General features: G+C 40.3%; 1 protein-coding gene across 3 annotated transcripts in view; it reads left to right on the forward strand.

The window, feature by feature from the left end:
- The window catches only part of TXLNB (taxilin beta), a 33,915-nt gene extending 19,089 nt beyond the window's left edge, over positions 1-14,826 (forward strand). For all 3 annotated transcript variants that reach the window (XM_020814453.3, XM_072995994.2, XM_078383312.1), the window contains 6 exons: positions 1,425-1,619; positions 3,049-3,168; positions 6,396-6,470; positions 9,076-9,168; positions 10,295-10,390; positions 12,561-14,826. In XM_020814453.3, the coding sequence (XP_020670112.3) occupies positions 1,425-1,619; positions 3,049-3,168; positions 6,396-6,470; positions 9,076-9,168; positions 10,295-10,390; positions 12,561-13,130 (1,149 nt within the window). In that variant the 3' untranslated portion in view covers positions 13,131-14,826. The remainder of the gene's footprint in view (positions 1-1,424; positions 1,620-3,048; positions 3,169-6,395; positions 6,471-9,075; positions 9,169-10,294; positions 10,391-12,560) is intronic.
- Positions 14,827-15,951: the final 1,125 nt, after the last annotated feature.

The raw sequence follows: 15,951 nt of genomic DNA on the forward strand, positions 1-15,951 counted from the left end.
TGATACGCTTGGATTCCTGGAATGGCCAGTGTTTTTCTTTATATCTCTTTTTAAGGCAAAAAGTTGCCCCAAAGTTCTCTCCCTAGAAAAATCTTCTGACATAGCAAGGGGATTTGTAAGCTTGGGTAAGTGTGAGAAGGTTAAAGAGATTTAAAGAGGTAATGCCCTCATATGTATCAGAAAGGCTAAAATCAACAGGAAGCATTACTTAGTGGGCTGCTCCATGTCTATCACCCTAAGGCAAGACCTGCAGTTATACACTTCTTCTCCAGGGAGGGTACAAGAGACTGGATTAGGCTGGAGACAAAGGGAGTGCTTGCAAAAGGTCACGTACACAGCTCTGCATGGAACATAATTAGCCTGCCTTTACTGAATAGCAGGGCTTCTCCTGAAGGAAATGTATCCTCTGTTTACAACCACAGGCTGCCATCCTCAAAATAGAAGAAATGAGGGGCATTTTGTATCAGCAAACACAGGGCTATGAGGGCAACTGTATTTTTCCCACTGTTGCGTCTCAGCAGCTGGTATTCAGAGCGATGCAGCCTTTGATTCTGTAGCTAAAATCCAGCCATTGCTTCGAAAAGTTATTTTTCTGGCTTACGGTTCCCAGAATCGCCAGCCGGCATGCCTAGTAGCCATGCTGCCTAGAAGATTCTGGGAGAGGCAGGCCTCAAAGTAATTTTCCCCAGATCTGCATCTAGCAGGCCTATGCATGTTTATTCCAACTTAAATAATGCTGCTTACTATCCCCTCATGGCGTTCTTCCTGTGCAGTGGGAATGACAGCAGCATCAAATTGCATGCAATGAAAGACTTCTTTTTTTATTCATTTTGAGGTGCACATGACTTCACCTCATTGCACACGAGTCAACACACCGTGAATTTTTTTTCAAAGGAACTCTAGTTCATAGCAATCTGCCACTGCCATTACTCATTATTCACAGGCAGAGTTTAGCAAAAGGATATTAGCAATCATGTTTATCTCCTAGGGCACTGTGCATACAAATGTTGCTCCAGATCAGTAAAAGAGATAAATAATGGTGGCAGGAAGTTCAATGCAAAAAAGTTTTGCCCTTCTTTAGAAACTGCTCTCTCTCCCCCCCTCCCCCCAGGTACATTTTATGAATCTGTCTAACGCTTAATTTGATTTGACTGGTATAGTACTACCCAAGCCCTCAGGTGAGAGCCTGCAATATACAGCTGAGGAAGTAAATAACCCTTCCTATCTATGTCCCCATGTCTCCCTTTTTTTATCATGGATGCATGTGCATTTAAAAAACTTACTCAAGCTCTTCCTCCATTCTCGTAGTCCACATGGCAAGAAACCCACGATCCATCAACAGTGACACCTGCATCATCTTATGTGAGTCTGTATGCTAACTAAATTCTGTCTATGGAAATAATTATGTAGATGCTTAATTCCAGGAAGAGACTCTACAGCGAGCAAGAGAAGAAGAGGAAAAAAGGAAAGAGATCACAAATCATTTCCAGGGCACACTGAATGATATCCAGGCACAGATTGAGCAGCAAAGTGAGAGGAACATGAAGTTGTGCCAGGAGAACACTGAGCTGGCTGAAAAATTGAAAAGTATAATAGACCAGTATGAAGTCAGAGAGGAGGTGAGAGCCACATTCTCTCTCAAACCCCGCTCCCCATACATAACATGTAGTTGCAGTTATCTCCAGTTGTCCCATTTTAGTCTTTCCACTTGCCTTTACAAGTGACACTGTCCATGGCTTTTTGAGTAAAAGCAGCATATGTTCTATACAGTGGTGCCTCGCTTAACGAGCGCACCGTTTAACGACGAATCCGCATAGCGATGCATTTTTTGGTAAAGTGTTTCGCTTACCGATCTTCGCATTGCGATGTTTTAGGAACAGCGGTTCCAAAATGGCGGCAGAAGAAAATGGCCGCCCGCAGCATTTTCGCGCCTCGCTTACCGAGGTGGCGAAAATGGTGGCCAGATGAGAATTCTTTGCTTACCGGTGAGTTTTCGCCCCATAGGAACACATTAAACGGAGTTTAATGCATTCCTATTGGGTTTTACATTCCGGATAGCGATGTTTCCGGATAGCGACGTTAATCCTGGAACGGATTAACGTTGCTATGCGGGGCACCACTATACGCTCATTCAACCATGCTGTCTAACTCGCTGCAACTAACTATCGAAATCAGAGCTAACTAAAAGAAAAATAGGCAAACTAACAAACCCTTTCTCACCTTATAGTCTGTCTCTAGCCTATGTTTGATCATTGTGCTTAATCAGGGTATGCTGAAGCCATTTAAAATTTATTACAAATCTAAATAGTTTAATTTCTACTTTCAATTGTGCTGTCTGTAAATACAGTATAGTAACTTTAGCATGTTTATTTTTTCATTTATTTAAAATATTTTACACCATCTTTTTCCTTTAAAAGAACCCAAGGAAACTTGCATCATTAAAACACAAATACAGTGGTGCCCTGCATGACGACCACCCCGCAGAACAACGAAACCGCATGACGATGCATTTTTGTGATCGCTATAGCGATTCGCAAAACAGGCATTTCAATGGGGGAATTCCGCTTGACAACTTGGTTCATGCTTCGCGGGCCGTTTAATTGCAAAACGACGATCTTTACAGCTGATTGTCGGCTTCACAAAATGGCCTCCTGCTGTTTTTCGGACCCCTGCTTCGGAAGACAGCGATTAAAAACAGCTGATCAGCGCTCGCAAAATGGCTGCCCTATGGAGGATCTTCACTGGACGACGAGGTAATTTCCCCATTGAAACACTTTAACCGGTTTTCAATGCATTCCAATGGGGAAACTGTTTACACATGACGACAATTTCGCTGTACAGAGATTTTAATGGAATGGATTATTGTCGTCATGGGGGGCACCACTGTATTTAAAAGCTAAAAACACCATTCAGGGTATTAATAATTTATGTCAGTAACCACATGATCAGAAATAAGTCCTACCATGTTCATCTAGGCTTACTTGCAAGTAAGTGTGTATAAGAACTGCAGCTTAAACATATATATGGTTTCTCTTTTCTCTCCTCCAGCACCTGGATAAAATATTTAAGCACAGGGAGCTTCAACAGAAACTGGTAGATGCCAAGCTGGAACAGTCACAAGAAGTGATGAAAGAAGCAGAGGAACGGCATACACGGGAGAAGGAATATGTACTTACCCCCTTATTATTATTTTTCCTGTGCATGAGCAAAATACCATCTTCTTAGTTCAAGTCGTCCTCTCTGCTCTAAACAGAGGCCCAGTGCCCCCAAGGCAAAAGTGATATAAAATTTGGAAGTAGAGGAGGGATTATAAATTTAGTTTAAAAGTCTGCAAGCAAGCTTTTTTAGATTCTTGGTTAGAAATTGATTCATCCACAATGTTTCAATTATGTTCAGGAACCCACAAATACCTTTAAAACACTTGGTGTTGCTTGCAGCAGTTTGGAACTTTACAAGACCTAGTACTCCTCACCTTATTTCAAATGGCTTTTGCTTTCCAGCAGCTAAAGCAGCAGCTCCTTCTGCTTCTGCTTTTTAACAGAATAGCTCTGCTGCCTCCCAGTGGAACTGGAACAGCTTTTTCACTTCATCTCAAGTTATGATGAATCGAGCTTGTTTACTGGCTCCCTAGATAACTAAGGGTGCAGTTACACATCAAAATACTCCTGGGTTTGCATTGAAATTGATTTAAATATCAATTTAAATGACATACTGCTAATTATTATTATTATTATCATTATCATTATTATTATTATTTTGCCAGGAAGCTTCTTTTTTTGTTCAGAAAGTGTTGTTGTTTATTTAAAACATCCACTAGGGGCTTGTTTATTTTAACTCAATTATGAATGAAATTGATTTTGAATCATTTTTGCATGTGTGCTTGCTTGCCTGTGTATGAGTAAATTGTATCTGTGGGGTTTGTCAAGTACTGATGCCAGGATCACAGATTTTGGGCTGCAGTCCAATCTGCCATTATTATTTTTTCTGTCTGTAATATTGATCTAGCGTTATGCCAGTTTTTTGGGGGGGAAGCAAATAAAATATTTTAAAATCACACCACAACAGAAGAACATGGCCTTTGTCCCTTGCTGTCTACCCACCTCAATGTGGGAAGTGAGCTGGCAGTGCCAAGCGGCTGACAGCACAAGGGCAGACAGGTGGAAGACAAAAACTGCAAAAGCAGTTCCAGGATGTGCCAGCATCAGGAGTGTCTCCCCATAGCTACAGCAGTGCAGGGTTTCATTTTAGATATTTCGGTGCAGATATTCTGCTCTGAGAATACATAGCCTCAGGACAGCAAAACACAGGAAGCTGGAGCCTCACAATGCCAATTTTTACATGATTTTAAAAGCCCATGTAGCCCACTCAACCAATATACCACATCTTACACTTGCATAAACAGTTGTCCCAAGAGAATGCACACACCAACCCAAAAACCAATTGATCTTAAACCAACTTCAAAAGCTTTGCTCCAGCTTTAACTGAATGTCCATGTGCAAGTTATCTGTACCCCCTTTGTCTAGTTTTATTTTCTTGGATTTCAAGCAACCGCTGAACAATTTTGTGGTACTCTAAACTGACTGAAGGAACACTCACACTTTCCTCTGGAGTTTGTGGCACCATGTATACTTTAACATCTTGGTTGATGATACAAGAATAATCCCACATCAGAATGTGCACATATTCCCCAAGAGACCGTGTGAGGCCTTGTGCATCTCTTGACATGGCAAGTCATTGGTCATTCTTGGGGGCAAGCTGTGGATCTACAGGATCCCATGTTCTCCTGTGCTTCTGAAACAGAGCTTCAGAAATTTCGTATTTTGGATTACAGCTCCCAGAATGCTGCAGGCAGTACAATCAAGTCATGTGCTGCGAGAGCAAAAGTGCTCTATAAAAAGATGTCCAAGGTACAAGGAATGCTGTACCATGTATTATGGGGCAAAGGGACAGCTGGTCACAAAATCACCATTTTCAGTGGCAACCTTGAATGCCTCAAAATGTCAGCTTCTCCTCTGAGGCATCTTACAGGATAGGGAGATCCCCTCTCCCAAGCTTTTTTGGGAGCCTTCTGAGTGACTGGGACCGAATGATTCTTTGTTCACCACCACTGCAGCAACATCTGCTCTCAACACACAGGGTCGCAGACGGACTTTGGCCTCCACTAAGTAATTTCCATCTTATCTTGGTCTTTATTTAGTGAATTCACATATTTTGAAATTAGCTCCAGAGGGCTTTTCCAGAGCAATGGAGGAAAATGTTGATATTTGGCACTAGTTCAATTTCAATTTAAAAAAATCCCCCACCAAAGCAATTACTTGGTCATGCCTTGTTAGAGTACAGTTTGGATAGAGAAACTTACCCCCCCCCCCAAAAAAAAATAACAAGGGCAGAACAGTTCCTCTGTGGCTGTAGTGAGCCTAGCCTCAAGCTGATCCATCTTAACAAGATTCTGTAGACATTTCAGTATTTCTAGGAGCAAAGACAGTTTGCCTGTGTCAAAACTACATTCTATAATTATATATTGTTTATTGATGGAATTCTCCTCTTGTTTGTGTTATATTTTATTAATAAAGAATACTAGTATCAGCATTTGAATGATAGATTTGGTCTTTTTAACATTATCCTATCTGCATATTTGTGTTTGGGTATTTGTGTGTGTTTTTTTTTTAAAGCAACAGTTGCTAATTAGAAGAAATGCTTTGAGCTTTTAATTATTTTATGGAATTAACACCTGTTTGGTTTTTTTAACTGAACCATTAATATATGTTAGACATTTCAGTTTTAGGACATCAGAAAGACAGGGGAGAAATACTTGTTAATGAACTGCACTAGATAATATGCAACAAACGTCTTGGCCTCCTCATCTGTTCTGCTTTATATCTGACACACATAAGGATAGTTCCTGGCTGAAATATGTGACAATGCAACTCTGATGAAAATTTTAAGCAGTTTTGAAGTCCAGACAGTTCCCAGGATTAAGGACCAGGCTGTAACCTGACTTGGCCCTCAGGCTATTCTGAATTTTGTTTCACAGCATTGAATACAACCAAACTGTAATTCACCCAAAGGATTTTACTTCTGCTTAAAAAAATAAAGAAAAACCCAACACTTGAAACCCCTATGAAAGACTTTGGCTGAACTCCAGGTGTAATGAGAATAGGCCCATTGATTTAATGGAACTTAGAGAGGAATTAACTCACCATCATTTAACGGGCCTACTCTAGTTACACCTTACTACTGGATTTCAGCCCTTGTGTAAATGCTTATGTGTTTTAGGAGGTTGACTAATTATCCTAAAAGGTGTCATGTTATGCAAAAAGTACTCCAAGCAGCAAGAATTCAACTCATTTTGAAGTACACCTTTCACCTTGTGCGTTATTTCATTCCAAACACAGCTACTCAACCAAGCTGCAGAGTGGAAATTGCAGGCAAAAATGCTAAAAGAACAAGAAACCATTCTCCAGGCCCAGGTAAGTATGACAGTTGATTGCTGCTAGTATATCTTTTTTTACTTGAACGTGTTTAATGTACTAAACCCCTAAATGTGTATGGGGAAATCCCATGGTCATATGATATGTCCTTGTGTTTTCCACTCTACCAAAGCATCTCAACTGCATGATGCAAAAGCATGCATCACATTTAAATAATTAGAGCAGTCTGTGACATACTGGGTATCAAACATCAAAAGACAGGCAGAATTTATAACCACTGATGATCATAATGTTTTATTTGTAATAATCACATTGCTTTATTACATTATTTTCCATTTTTGCCTTCAGCGAACATTTTCCAGCCTACCTGTGCCCTCCAGATGTGTTGTGTTAAAGCTCCCATAATTCAGGACGCATATGGTTAAAACTTCCATGTTGTTTCACTGTGGGTTCTTTCAGGCAGATGGCTCTTTAATTTTCATGTCCTTTTCTTGGACATGAAAGGGAGGGGCTCTTTTAACTTCATTTTCCCTCATATTCTCTTCCCCCCCCCCCATGTTCATAAGTCCTAAAGATGAGAGCCATCAAAAACTTCCAAAAAATGATGGACACAGAAACACAAAGGATCAATCCACTCCAAAAGCAGGCAACCAACAAAAACACCCACAAAACCAGGGACACCCTCTAAAACAAGAGGGTTTGTCAAGGTCTGGCCATGCTTGCTAAACATCCTACGAAGCTTTCTTAACAACTAGCTGCCAGGAGTTGAGGCTGCAACCGCCAACTGTTGCTGAGCAGACACAGAGAGCAAGAGAGATGTGGAGAGACAGAGAAAGTGAAAGAGAGGGTCACATGAGATGCCACCGACCCTCCCTCCAAGGAGAACCTTACTGGAAACTTGAGGCATCAGTATCAGTAGTCTTCCCTAGATAGCCTGCGCAATGAACAAACTTCAGAAGGCACATGCTCAAGGACGTCTGCCTTTAATGCCAGCTTCTGAGCAAGAACCGAGCATCTTCAGCTTGCTGAGAGAAGAACTGAGGATTGGGAGTCTGGCAGGGCTAAGTTCTGACCCAGAGTTCAACCCACAACATTGCATTCATTGACAGGGACAGAGGAATAGCTGAACAAAACCACTCCCACCGAGTTCTAAGAAACCCTTTTAGACCTTCAAAGTGTTCCTTCCCAGATGTTGTGATTGGCTGCTGACAGCATCCCTTGCTGAAAAGTTTCACAGTCTTTTTGACAGACAAAGGGTGAAGGAAACGTTTAACGCAAGAAGGAAAAATGAAAAGCATACTTTTTTTCATGTCCCACTTTTTCATTTAAATGAATCATTTGCGTTTAAGAGACTATCTTGCTAGAATCAAGGGAAGAACTCATACGTGGAAGTAAAAGCCTCTTTTCTCTTACTACTTGTTTTGAAACAAAAGACCTATCCTTACCCATAGTCTGTACAAGTACAGCTTTTCGATAGTGGGAAATGTAATCTACAAGATCTGAAGGGTTCCAGGTTGAGAAAGGGCATCTTCATTGGTTTTTGACAGGGTTTTTTTTGTGGCCTCAAATATCTGAGTCCATTCTTGTTTTCCTGTCTTTAAGCAAAGCAATGTACTAATGCTTTACTCAAGAGAAGGCCATTGCCCTGATCATTTGAGATTCCTTCAGATCTCACCTAATTTCACGGGGCTAGCAGGCACATGCTCACCTACTTCTTTAGCCACTCTGAGAGCCACAAACGTCATATTTTTAAACATGAATATGGGGAAGTTCAGAAACCTGTTGACCAAGGATCCAGCTGGAAAGCAAATTCCATGGCCTGAATCATGGCTGTAACTATGGAGGAAAATTGCATTTATGCTGCTATTCTCCTTCTGCTTGTCCCCTACTCCCCATAATCCTCAGTCTGTTGTATGATGTTTAAGTACTCTGGAGAATTGATAGTTCCAAAAATTAATGTCACCAAGTAAAGAAATTTAGCCAATAAGAAACACTGAGGGAGGTCTCATCTGGCAGCATTCCAGAAAGACCGGTTCACAGTCCCTTAGGAATGTGTCTTCTAAGTCCTGAGGCAAGTGAAGATTAATACTGTTACGAGTCTGTTATGACTTTAACTTACATGATCCTGGCAAATGTGATTGCAGTTAAGCTTAATTCCTCAGAAAAGTAATTAATGTGCCATATGATATCTACAAATTGCATTTACTAAGTATATAGTAATGTTTTCATATTAACAACTTAAATTTGCACTAAAACAACAACTTAATCTAATGTGTTGGCTAAGAATTATGCTATAGCAGCCTTTAATTGAAGGAAACGGAGGATAACTCTTCAAGAATTTAAAGGGGAATTCTGTTTCACAGGTGAAATGGAGGCAAACCTACCATAGCAGGCTTCTAAGAGAAAGAAAAAAAGGAGAGATAGCAGACACTGAACAATTTCATTTAAGTTTGAAAAAGATTAATGGAACACTTACGTGCCCTCTCATTTTCGGTCATAGTGAGAACTGGTGACACAGCATTTACAAAATTCAAGCCACTGCCTTTTTACCTGACCCTCTTCTTATAGTCATTTGGAAGTTCCATCTTTATTAGCAGGAAGCATTGAACGTGAAACTAACCCAGATTCCTTCCTGTGAATGCAGATTACACTTTACTCTGAACGATTTGAGGAATTTCAGAAAACTCTGACAAAAAGCAATGAGGTGTTTGCCAGCTTCAAGCAAGAAATGGAAAAAGTGAGTTAATTATTACATTTCTAAAAGTTACACTTGAGGCTTTCCATCTCAATTTCATTTAGCTTTATTACAAATTTATTTTTGTTATGAATCAGTTTAATCAATGAAACACTAGTCATCCTTTTTTAATGAGATGTTGCATTGGTATTTTATAGATTTCCAATCCTGGCTCCGTAAGCAAGAAAACTGAAATGCTAAGTCTTTATTCATCGACCCTTATTTCCCTCTGCTCTTTGACCAGACTGCCAAGTGTGTAGTAATGTTTGCATTGTTCATTAATTTAATGGAAAACTAAGTCTTTGCACACAATAGTAAAATAATTATAATCTACTTAGTTACAAGCTGACCTGAATTGAAATTCAAAGACTGGGAACTCAAATGTTTTGGAGTACATCAATTTATTGTTTGTGCTGGGGGGGACGGGAGACTGTATGCTAAAATGGCTCCCCTCCCACGTTGCTTGGCTCTTCAGTGCTTTGGTAAATTGTGAGATCCTCTGATATATCACACCCATTCGCTTAGTGTTGCTCTTTTAGTACAAGTAGGGTACTTTTCCTCCTAAAGCTCAGACCTGTCAGTTCACAGACTATGTTTTTCAGCCACCTCAAAGGCAAATGTAATTGTTCTTGATTGCATTTAAATGTAATTGTCCTTCTTTGTCTGCAGATGGCTCTCAATGCCAAAGAGCACAATCTCAAAGATGCTGTCTGAAATGTAGTTCTATTAGAAAATAATTCTCACCCATCCGTCACATGTGTTCAGCATTTTCTACCTCCACACCAATGATAATGCAAGGCACTATTTTATTGCCCTGAGGACACAATTTTCTTACAGTTTGAGACAGCCTCCAGGACAGGAATTAGCCAGTTCCTATATGCAGAAAAAAGCAAGCGCCTGAACAGAAATTTTAAAAGAGGGTGTTCATTTCATTATTTCAATACTACCGCACTTGCTGCCTCTTGCTTACTCTTTGACTTGTGAATCAATTTGGCAAGCACCAAATTTTGTGTTGTGTTAGTTTGTTATTCTTATGTATGCGTAGGAATGCCGTGGAGGGGTTTGTCTTGTTAACTTCCAACTTTAACCTTTCCGCTCTAAATTGGATGTTTCCCTTTACTCTCTATAGATGACAAAAAAGATGAAAAAGTTGGAAAAGGACACAGCTACGTGGAAAGCAAGGTTTGAGAACTGCAATAAAGCTTTGCTGGATATGATTGAAGAGGTGAGAAATCTGCCCCTGACTAATTTTAATTAATCGAGGGAAACAGTCTCATGGTGAATATCCTCTTGCATAGGCTTTGCTTGTACAATGGAAATGATGTCACTGTCAGCAGCAGATTGCCACTAGTTAAACTTTCTCCTTCTATTTCCAATATACACAACTTTGTCCCATTGTGTATGAGTCACATTCACTCCAAAATTGAAGGAGCTCTTTATTCAGTGACAACCTGTCACTGAAAATGACGTAATTCTTGTTGCACATGTGTAGATCAGCAAGATACCGTCCTATAAGTGTCACTTTAAATGCATTTAATAGTACCGTAGATTTCTTTTAAGATTATACTTGGAGCTTGGAAAAGTTCCTTTTCTAGATTATAGTTCCTCACATTCCCCAGCTAAAATGGCCCTTCCCAGGCTTCTAGTACTTGCAGGAAAACTTCCAAGCTATGATAAGAAAACTGTGGCCAACACAGCTGGTGGTGAAGGCTTCTAGGAACTTGCAATTCAAAAACACCTGGGTACCCAAGGTTGGGAATCACTGATCTAGTATGATATTATTTATATATCATTCTTTCAGCATCTCCTTGTTACCAAAATTAAGATGATTTCAAGTGTGGCAAAAAGTTGTTCATAGTTTCCCCCCACAAATGTTGTTTGCAGTAGCCAATAAGCTAAGTAGCAGACTAATCACTTGCTGCATGTGGGAAGCTAAGGACATGATTGAGAGAAACAGGTGATGAAGGCTTTCTGGAGGATGCATATAGCCCTAATTCTGGGATTGTACTGTCACCACTATGAATGAATGGGTAAGGCATTCTTTCATGGTCACTAGGCTGTGGTGGAAGGCTACAAAAAGTCATCATCTCTTCCTTCCCATACTGAGCCATGAAAATGCTACACAGTGGTTTGTGAAATCCTGCTGATCAGAAAGAATTGTGGTCCAAGGGATGGAGAATTACCTAAATCCAGTCACCTGTGAGCAGATCTCTTTCAACAGCAGAAGGAACATTCTAGATAAGCAGTGGAAATTATACAACCTGTGGACTGTGTATAACTGGAGAACCTTTTTTCTTCAGGTGCTGGGGCCCCAAATTATAGGAAAGGGGGTAAAATGGAGAACTGAGCCTCTATGGGGAATGATTCTCTATCTAAATGTTATCTGCCCAAACTCAAAATGCCCTCAAAAGCAATACAGTGGTGCTTCACATAGTGAGGTTAATCCGTTCCGGATTAACCCTCGCTATGTGAAAACATCGCTGTACGGAACGGGGAAGCCCATTGGAACGCATTAAACATCATTTAATGCGTTCCAAATGGGCAAAAAACTCACAGTTCAGCGATGATTCCAAGGTCCGGCAGCCATTTTCACGCCCTCGGTAAGCGAGGGCAGGGCGCAAAAACGCTGTGCGTAGCCATTTTGGGGCTTCCGGCGGCCATTTTGGAACCGCCGATTAGCTGTTCCCCCGACATCGCAATGCGAGTTCTGCCCATAGGGGCCATCGGTATGCGATCACATTTGCGATCGCAAATACCTCATCGCTATGCGATTTCGTCGTTCTGCAGTGCGCTTGTTAAGCGAGGCACCACAGTATTCAAAACCCAGAATTGACCTTCTAATCACTTCCGGTTTCTGGTAAGTGGATGGGTACTTTCAGCAACAGTGAGGGGAATGAAAATGAGACAAGTAAAATCTGATTTTCCATGGCTGTCCATTCTATCCCATATCCAACTCAATGGCATTTTCACTGTTCAAATTAGGTAGGGCACTTTAAAAAAACACAACAGGAAATTCATAACCTTATTTGCATTCCTTATAAACTAACATTTCTGGCCTCACATATTGTGGAAGTGAAAAGTCTACCTAAATGCTATTACTCTGTAACTTCCTAATTTCCCCCACTCTATCCTCTTGCCTTATGCCACCAAGTATTAACTTCTGTAAATCATCCCCAGTACTGCAGATTTATGTAGGTGGAAATAAAGACCTTTGGCCATTGCAAACCCAAGTAATTGTAAAATTTTGTAATGCTTGGAGAAGTAGCCAAGTCAATAACATGACCTTGGGGTCACTTTTCAAGAACTGTTTTAAAGAACGAGAGAAAAGTTAATCTATCCCTTTAGATTGTTCTCTGCCATTTATCGGGGCTTTGCTTTCTCTTCCTTTATCACAGAAAGCCATGAGGGCCAAGGAATATGAGTGCTTTGTTGTGAAAATTCAAAGGTTAGAGAACCTTTGCAGAGCTCTGCAGGATGAAAGGAATGTACTATACAAAAAAATAAAAGAGGCACAGTTTGCTGAAGAGAAAAAGGAAGAGGAGGAAGAGGAAGAGGAGGAGGAGGAGGGTGAAGAACAGCAGACTGGACAGGAAGAAAGCTTGGGTAATGAGGCCAGTGCAAGTTCCTCTGTTACAAACCAGGCTGCTGAGGTGTCTGCCACCTGTGAGAATATCCTGAAGGATCTGGCTGCGGCTTTCATGGTGACCCATCATGTGGAAACGCCCATGGTAACCACCAATCAAAATACAACTGATGAAGCACACAACCTACAGACATGCAACCCAATTTTTTCTGCAAGGCCAACACTACCCTCCACTACACATCAAGAGCCAGGGAACTCTTCTACACAACAGGCAGCACCCATGTCGAAACCAGAGGAACAGGAAGGAGGAAGAGAAAAACAACAAGTCCAAGATCCTACAGGACTGAAGTTGATGGACGATGACACAGAACGAGTTGATTAGTGTAAGCTGTTGACCCAGTATATTTGTTGCTAAAATGCTATTCTCTCTCTCATGACTTCACTTTTTTAAAAAAAGGAATTGTGTGGCTTGAGAATTAATGTGAAATATTCTCATAGCAGTTCTTTTAAAAACACCCCAACATAAGCTTTAAATATCAGATACAGCAAAATGTCGTCACAAATATAGGGCAATTATCCATTAAGAGTAGGGCAAAAGAAACTAGAAAGACACAGGGTGAGGTACAAACCGATTTAAAAGTTTGCCCTTTTTGAAGGTAAAGTGACAAAACCATCCTGTCAAAATTGTCAATTATGCACCTAAATTTAACAGAAGGTTCTGCTGGCTTTACCATCTCTGTATTTGAGCTTCAAGCCACTCACCTTAGATTAACCTGCCTGACTTTGGGCAGTATTACAAACTGCTCTGAGGCACAAATCTTTCTTTTCAATTCCCTCTTCCCTTGTTAAATTCTGTAACGGTTCTCTCACAATGAAGAATATTTGTGCAGTCTGTTACCAAGATGTGAAAATATGTTTTATTGGCCAATTTTCTGATGCTATAGAAGAATATAACATTTCTATGCTCTGCTTAGCAGGCAGATTGAAACTTTAGCTACTTTTTGAGAGAAGAGTCAATTTAGTAGATCATTTTCAAAGAAGTGATCCTTTGCCAGTTTTCTGGAATGCTACTGACCTGAGAATGCTGGTTCACAGGCTCCTTTCTAATATTTGCGTCTGTTCTTAAGATTGGGCTACGAGTCATAAAACGTATCATGTACCACTATCAAACGTATCATCAGATTCTCCAAGATCTAAGGCTTAAAATAAAATATAATTAGCAACCTAACAGATGACTGCAACACTTTTCCTTTTGCTTTGTAGTATTATTGATATATATATATTTTCTGAAGACTGTAATTGTTGTAACTTTCAGCCTTGTGCAAAATGGCCCATCTATGCTCATGTCTCCCACCTGCATATTCTCAGTTTTCTATTACACCAGAAGCAGTTCTTTTAAAAACTATTCACTTGTGTGTCTTGTTTTGAATACTTTACCATGTATAAGTACACTGCCATTATTTAAACATTTGTGGTGACAATCCAGCATATCCAGTTCCATTGACTAAAATCCTGTTGCATAAATTATGCCACGAGGTTGATGATGGAATTGGCTGCAACAATGTTTCAGGAATAAAACATTTCCAATTTCTCCCTTGAAAGTCCCTTTCACTGTGAGAAAGCCATTGAGGGCTACAGGACAGGAGAGGGAAGACTTTAATTATAGAAAATCACTACTGCCATGAAGACTTTACCAAAGGCAGTGATTGTGGACAATTAAATACCTCCCCATCCTGCATCCTACACCCCTGTGGCTTGCTGATGATGAAAAAGATTCCATTGGAGAAATCAGAAAGGCTTTACTTCATCATCATCATCATCATCATCATCATCATCATCATCACAGCTGATGACATTATCAGCCTTACCTGGAATAACTTCCACAACAGGATTTGAGTCACTGAATTAAAGTTACTACTGGATGCCAGATGGGTGCCATAATCTTACATATATGAATTCCAGTTACGGTTCTTTTAGATCTGAAGGAGTTACCATTGTAGAATTCCACCCTGAATTTGACATTTGCTTATTACCTTACTCCCTTTTAATTACTGTATTAATACAGTTTCTGTACTTACTATTTCGTTTTCCTGGTTCTTCTCTTTTATTAGGTAAGCTGTGCTGAGAAAAAATGCTGATACTTTTGGGAGATTTTTATTGGGACTCTGAACAGAAATTTGCTCTAATAATAATTAGGCTTGATAAAGCTCTTTAGAACAGTGAAGACACACATTACCTCTGTAATGAGAGGTAAAAACATTTTCAGCAGATTGCTACTATTTTTCGCTGTATCATAGATGCAGGCTAATGATACAGTAATGACGGTCATCCAGTTCACTTATGGCTGAAAACGGATTTGAAACAGCAACAGTTATTTCAGGCTTTTGCCCATTCAAGAATACCACTTTTTCCTGATTATTTCTAGACTCAGTGCTGCAGCCTGGATTTGCACTCCTATAAGTTCACTGGAGGGAAGCCCTGAGAGATGAATGAGTTTGAGGACATGCCTGCTCCACGAGCAATACCAGGAATAGACATGCCCTTAGCATTAGGCAATGAACAATTAATCTGAGAATCTCAAAACGAGTATATCCAAGTATATGTCAGAGAACACATCTGGGTGTGAGAACACTGGTGGTTCTTGAAAAACAGTTTGCAAATGTCAAATAGAAAGACAGTGGTAGAGAGGGAAAGTGCTACTTTCAGGTTGGGTAACATGCATGTCGCTCTGGTTCTCGTTTGCTTGATATCTCCACCCATAAAAAAGTCCATATGACAAGCCAGGGGAATGATTAATGAGCTGCAAGTTTCTACCTGAAGTCTGTGATTCAGCAGACACACCTGTGATGCAGCAATGAAAGCTAGGCAGCAGGAGCAGACACGTGGTGATGTACCTACGTGCAGTGGCTCCAAAAACTGGGCATAGGTCCAAAACACTAGCTAGATTCTTCTGAGTGTCATAGCAAGTGGAATGAGTTCCAGATCTCTTAAGCTCCTTATGGCCTCATGCATCTTCCATACAGCTTCTCACAGACCTCAAGAAAAAAATACCTACAGAAATCATAATGTTGGCATTTTAAAGCTTCCAGGAATAAGATTCCCCCTCATCTAACACTTTGTGCTTTTTAAGCCTGAGCATAAGATGCTAGGAAGGGGTACACATACACACATACATAAACATATAGCTTATACAGGCAGGTCTA

This window comes from Pogona vitticeps, chromosome 1 (genome assembly GCF_051106095.1).
Source record: "Pogona vitticeps strain Pit_001003342236 chromosome 1, PviZW2.1, whole genome shotgun sequence".
NCBI classification, from domain to species: domain Eukaryota; kingdom Metazoa; phylum Chordata; class Lepidosauria; order Squamata; family Agamidae; genus Pogona; species Pogona vitticeps.